Genomic DNA, 6,000 nt, shown 5'->3' on the forward strand with positions numbered 1-6,000 from the left:
GGGCAAAATACATTTAGTTCTTGATTTAATTTTCTATGGAATGTCTACCTCTCAAAGCAAATTATTTCCGTTTAATTCCTTTGTCAGTCAGGTTCCATGTGTTCTCTAGTGGACAGCGAGCCAGCATAAGACCATCATATCTATCTCTAATATCTAGCACAGGGCTTTCCAAACCTGGCAACTTTTAAGACTTGTGGACTTTTAACTCCCAGAGTTGAGGAATTCTGGGAGTTGAAGTCCACAAGTCTTAAAAGTTGCCAGGTTTGGAGACCCCTGATCTAGTATAACATGGTGATGGCAGAACATTAGAAGTTGGTGTCAGGGGGGAAGAAGGCGGGGCTTAGCAGTGAGAAGATGGAGTTTCAGGCTACTCCTGAAATTCCTCTATACCGAAGGATTTTTGGACGGGTTCTTTGAACTCTAGCTGTCCCGTAGACGACAGTGAAGGTGAAGAGAGACCCAGGACCTCAGAGACACCCGCAAGTCTCGGGGGGGGTATTAACTCCTCGTGCCAATTCCTTTTTGGATTAGCTGCGTGCTAACTGAAACTGCAGGTTGCCCCTAAGAATGGTAGAAGTGATGTCATCTGGTAAGCTGATTTTATCATTCAAGAGAGACGGTTCGCGTTAAAAACTTAAGCTAACTGAAACCAAAGAACAGGAAAATTTAGCGGCGAATTGGCTTTTTTTAATGGATTTATGACTGGTGGTTACTTTACTTCTTAAATGCTTCAAGAAACTCCTCGACATCCTCCCCCCTCTGAATCTCCCTAAGTGGATCGTAAAATTTATTTTCTACTAATTAGCCCGTCACGATTTGACATTTTTATTACTTTATTACTTGGCTCTGTTTACGATCAGATAAGATTGCACAGCCTGTTAGAGTCTAAGAAAAGTGCTTAGAAGTCTGTGGGGAAAAAAAAAGAGCTTGCAATTTTTAACTGCGACACATCATGGCGTCCCAAAATACCTCTAAGATTTCATTTCAGATTCTTTTCTCCACATGTAGAGGACTCTTTGACTCTTATCAAAGGCTGGAAAGAAAATTGGATCATCTGATTTTAAAATATGAAGTAAAAACTGAGATCGTTGAATGTTTAAATGTTCCTGAAATACAAATGGAAAATGTGAGAAATGGTGTCTGGTCTATCTCAGAGGAAGAAAGGAGGGAGGGAGCTATAAAGAAGACTCATTTAAAGAGACAGAGTGCAGGAGGAATGGAAAATCCACCCTTGAGAATTAAAGTTAATTTGGAAAATTTTACAAGCCCAGGACAACATTATTATTTCATCACTGACATTCAGAGTCCAAAGGTGCCAAAATATCTTTGTCTGGATTTGCTTATGAAAACATTTGGTAAATTTATCCAACGCGTGGCAATTGGATTGAGAAGATCTTGCTATTGGAGAGACACTGGCTGACAGATGGAAGAACGTAATTTAAAATTAGCTAAATCTGATTACCTTAATGTGTAATAGATATAGCTGAATAATGACTGATATGGATAGTAATATATATAATTTGGAACTGGCTGATAGATTGAAGAATACAATTGAAAACTAGTTAAACCTAATTGCTTTTTCTTGTAACAGATATAGTTGAATAATAATTGATATTGATAGTAATGTATATAATGTGGAGTTGACATAACTAACAATTGGATATGAGAAAACATCTTTAGATTATACATAAAGAGTATTAACTACAATAATTATCACTATTAAAAAACTAAATAAAATACATACAATCAAATGTTAATCAATACTGGGAAAATGTTATGATATATGATATAATTAAATATTATGGATGTCCAGCTAAAATAGGATATGAGGATTTGATGATAATAGAGGATTTTACAAATAAGTAAATGAATTGTCAGCATGTGTTATGGATTAATTCTTTAGCATAGCTAAGGATGAAGGATGTTTAAATAACCATAGGTAATTAAAACTGGAGGTATAATGATGTTGATATGGTAAATATTCGAGTTAAGATATTTGAATTAATATGAGTTAATGGAAGAGAAGCACCAAAGCATGTTGTAACCAGTTGATATACTTCTTTTTTTTTCATAATAGACACCTGTGTTTTGTTTTGTTCTCCTGCCTTGTCTCTTGTCGTTTTTGTCTTTTTTTGTATTATTTTTATTTTTTATTTTTTATTCTAATTTTTATTTTTTATATGTCCTTTTTTTTCTTTTTTTTCGATTTTTTCCTTTCCCGCCGGTGTGGGCAGGTATTGTTCAAGATTATTACTTTTATCAATATTTCTAAATAATAATTACAGTTAAATGAAAATGGATATATAATAAAAATAAAAAAAAGAAGAAGTTGGTGTCAGGGTTGCAAGTAATACACCCATAGCAAACAGAACTCCGAGGCAAGCAATTTCCTCAAAGAACATTATTGGATATACCATATTGGCACAAGCTGCTGAGAACCAACTCTAAAGGTTCCCGCGGTTTTCACCTAATTAAAAGTTTTCCCCCCTTTCCCAAACAACCAGTCATATGGTCCAATCAAGGGGCTCTCCGGTTGGTTGGAAACTTCGCTTCTCCTCTCTTCAGCCACCTGTGGGAATGTCCTTGGTTCACAGGGGAAACTATTTTGTTTTGGCTACAAAACCCCAGCTATCTCTATTCCCCTCTCCCTATCTACCAGCACCATTGTGGTAGCACTAAAGCCTCTAAGATGGCCTTGGTCAGGCTAGCTTCAGAGTTGGCCAAGGCTTCCTTAACAAGGAAGAAGCAGAGTCTTGGTCCTGGCAAAACCCCTTTTATTTACATGACTGTGAATTCCTTTCATTCACCATCCGCAGGGCTTAACAGTCTTTCAGAGGAATGTTTATCAAATACAAACCTTATCTCATTTGGCGAGCTGCCAAATGACTAGTTTCCAAACACAAGGCAAGGCAAAACATGGCACAGAGTCTCTTACAGTTACAAACAGAACTTTCCACTCTTGACATGACCGAATGAAAAAAAAGGTTTCCAGCAAAAGCTCCCTCCCTGTTGCTCCTCTTTTCTTTCCTCTGAGAGGGTGGCTTTACTCTTAAGTTCACCCTGCTTTCTTAGTTGTTCTTGTCTTCTGGCAGTTCTGCGCATGTGCACACTGGGAACAGGCCCCAGCTGTTCCTCTGCCTCACTGCTGTCTAACTCGCTCTCTGTCTCCGACACAGAGGCTTCATCTGAGCTTTTCTCAGTCCTCAGGACTGGCCCATGTTCCTCCCAACCTCCTCACTGTCCGACTCTGCTACCAGCTCCATTGGCCAGCCACAACATACAGTTAGATGGCCAATATCCTTTTTTAATGTCTCCATCTTGTGAATGCCATGATAGGAATACAGAGATTCTTTGATTGCAATCATTATATTCCATTGGGTTGAATACCTGGCAATAAAAGGCTGTTTTCATTAATGCATCTCTCTTTAAATCACAGGAAGATTTAACATTCACCGTTTGCCTGCATTATGAATACATGGGACTCGAGGACCCGGTAGATGAAAGAAAAGTGGTTAACATCGGCAAGCCGCTGGTTGCCAGATTGCGCATTCACCAAGGATTTGGAAAGTGCAGCTGCTTCCAGAGCTGTTGTTTGCCTAATGGTGCTACCTCCGCCCAGTCACTGGCCACAGAAGCATCTGGATTCTGCCCACCTCACCTTAATCAGCCGCATTCTTACACAGGCTTTGTCCAATCGAGTCCTTCTCTTATAGAAGGCCTGAGGCAGCCACCAAGATGCCACTGCAGGATGGTGCCAGACAGATTAATGGCGTGGCAATCAAACTGGTCCCATTCATACAATTCAGACCTGAGCAATATCCCTGTGGAGACCACAGATGAACTGGAATCTGACTTCTCGGGAAGTTTAAAACTATCTCATGAGCCTTAGCCAACTTCTTTTTGTAGGCTGGAACAGCATTTTCAATGGCCTTGCCCTGGGATGAAATTCTGAGGCCCGGGGACATCTTGATCTGGAGCCATGCATTGGGCTGAGGGAAAAAAAGAGTTAAAAATGTTTTTCAGACAACCAGAAATAAAAGTTGCAACGTTCCCAGATATTATCCCTCGTGAGGGGAAAGATGAAAAAGAATTTGGTAAATGCAGACTAGGTTTCTGTGGGAAATGACTCCCTAATAACCCAGCACGTTGATGGTCAGAATAAGCACAAGCTAAGAAGTCTTTAAAATACAGAAATTTTAATGTGCTGATTGACAGACGTACAGGAGGTATGATACCAGACTTCCACTTCACCAGGCAAAGAGGAGAGGGAGTATATAGCACTTATATACCACTTTACAATGCTTTGCAGCCCTATGTAAGCGGTTTTACAGAGTCAGCCTACTTCCCCCAACAATTTGGTTCCTCATTTTACCCACCTCGGAAGGATGGAAGGCTGAGTCAACCTTGTGCCTGGTGAGATTTGAACTGCCAAATTGCAGGCAGCTGGCAAGCAGCAGAAATAGCCTGTAGTACTGCACTCTCACCACTGCACCACCATGAGTCCAGAAAAATCAGGTGATCCCGATGGGCAGAACAGGCATACGTGTAAGCAATGTTTTGGGAGGAAGAAGACAAACTAGTCTGTTATGGAGTCTGAAAAGGAGCCATCAAAGAATGATAATACAAAGGAGTGGATATTAAAGGAAGTTAAGGGATACTGAGCACCAACTTCCTTTACTCTCAATTACCATATTTTTCAGAGTATAAGACGCACCGGAGTATAAGATGCACCAAGGTTTTGAAGAGGCAAATTTAAAAAAAAAAGTTTTTGCACTCTGCAGACCTCCCCAAAATGGCCCGTTTTTCCCAAAAACAGGCCCAATTTTTGTTTTTGTTTTTTTTTTAAAAAAAGGCATGAATATCCTTTAGGAGGCTTGTAGAGTGCTCCTGGAGGGTGTGGGTGGAGTAAAAATGAGCAAAAAATGGCCCGTTTTTTGCAAAAATGGGGCCATTTTTTTCAAAAAAAATGCATGCATAACCTTTAGGAGGCTTATAGAGTGCTCCTGGGGGCTGGGGGGGGGAATTGAGGAAACAATGGCCCATTTTTCACTCATTTCTGCCCTCCCCAGCCCCCAGGAGCACTCTAAAACCCTGTACAGGCTCTGCACAGCCATTTTGGTGAAGGGGGTGGGGTTTCGGGAGGGAAAAAAATGCTGTATTCAGTGTATAAGATGCACCCAGATTTTCAGCCTCTTTTTTGAGGGAAAAAGGTGTGTCTTATGCTCTGAAAAATACGGTACTGCTAAGGCAATCAGAGTGCGCAGGCCACTGAAATGGTGATGGCAGTTGAGTAAGAAAAGCAGTAAGCTAAGATCTGCCTCCACCCTCCTATCCTTCTGCAAGAGCCTGAAGACCTGGTTCTACTGGTTGGCCTGGGGTCCAAATGGCGGCTGCTGGATTGATGGCAGATTCCATCTCCCCCTTGTTCTCTGCTATCTACCTGTCCATATTTCTTTTTTGGTAATCTTATAGTTATGCAGATAGTTCTTGACTTACAACCACAATTGAGCCCAAAATATCTCTTGTTAAGTGAGGCAGTTGTTAAGTGAATTTTGTCTCATTTTACAACCTTTCTTGCCACACCTGTTAAGTGAATCACTGCAGTTAGTAACAGTTAAGTGGATCTGGCTTCCCCATTGAGTTTGTCCGTCAGAAGATAGCAAAAGGTGATCACATGACCCCGAAACCCTGCAACCGTCATAAATATGAGCCAGTTGCCAAGCATCTAAATTTGGTCATATGACCAAGGGGATATTACAATGGTTGTGTGAACAACAATCATAAGTCATAAGTTTTTCAGTGCCATCATAACTTTGAACATCACTAAAAGAACTATCTATAGTCACCTGTAGGCTATTTCTATCTGTCATGGTGCTCTCTTTCATTATTAATTTTATTGTTTCAATATCTCCTGTTTTGTTCACACTCTTCATTTCTTCTTTTTTTATTTCTGTAAGCTGTTTAGAATAGCCCCACGGCGAGATAGGCGGCCTATAAATT

At 40.3% G+C, this 6,000-nt stretch overlaps 1 protein-coding gene across 2 annotated transcripts in view; it reads left to right on the forward strand.

Annotated features, from left to right (window-relative positions):
- MALT1 (MALT1 paracaspase) overlaps nt 1-4,497 on the forward strand; it is a 57,188-nt gene extending 52,691 nt beyond the window's left edge. For both annotated transcript variants that reach the window (XM_087715365.1, XM_087715366.1), the window contains one exon: nt 3,437-4,497. In XM_087715365.1, coding sequence (XP_087571491.1) covers nt 3,437-3,889 — 453 coding nt within the window. In that variant the 3' untranslated portion in view covers nt 3,890-4,497. The remainder of the gene's footprint in view (nt 1-3,436) is intronic.
- The last annotated feature ends 1,503 nt before the right edge of the window (nt 4,498-6,000 follow it).

Source organism: Thamnophis sirtalis, unplaced genomic scaffold (genome assembly GCF_051295495.1).
Source record: "Thamnophis sirtalis isolate CommonGarterSnake01/CBP01778 unplaced genomic scaffold, rThaSir2_p1.2 scaffold_5, whole genome shotgun sequence".
Lineage (NCBI taxonomy): Eukaryota > Metazoa > Chordata > Lepidosauria > Squamata > Natricidae > Thamnophis > Thamnophis sirtalis.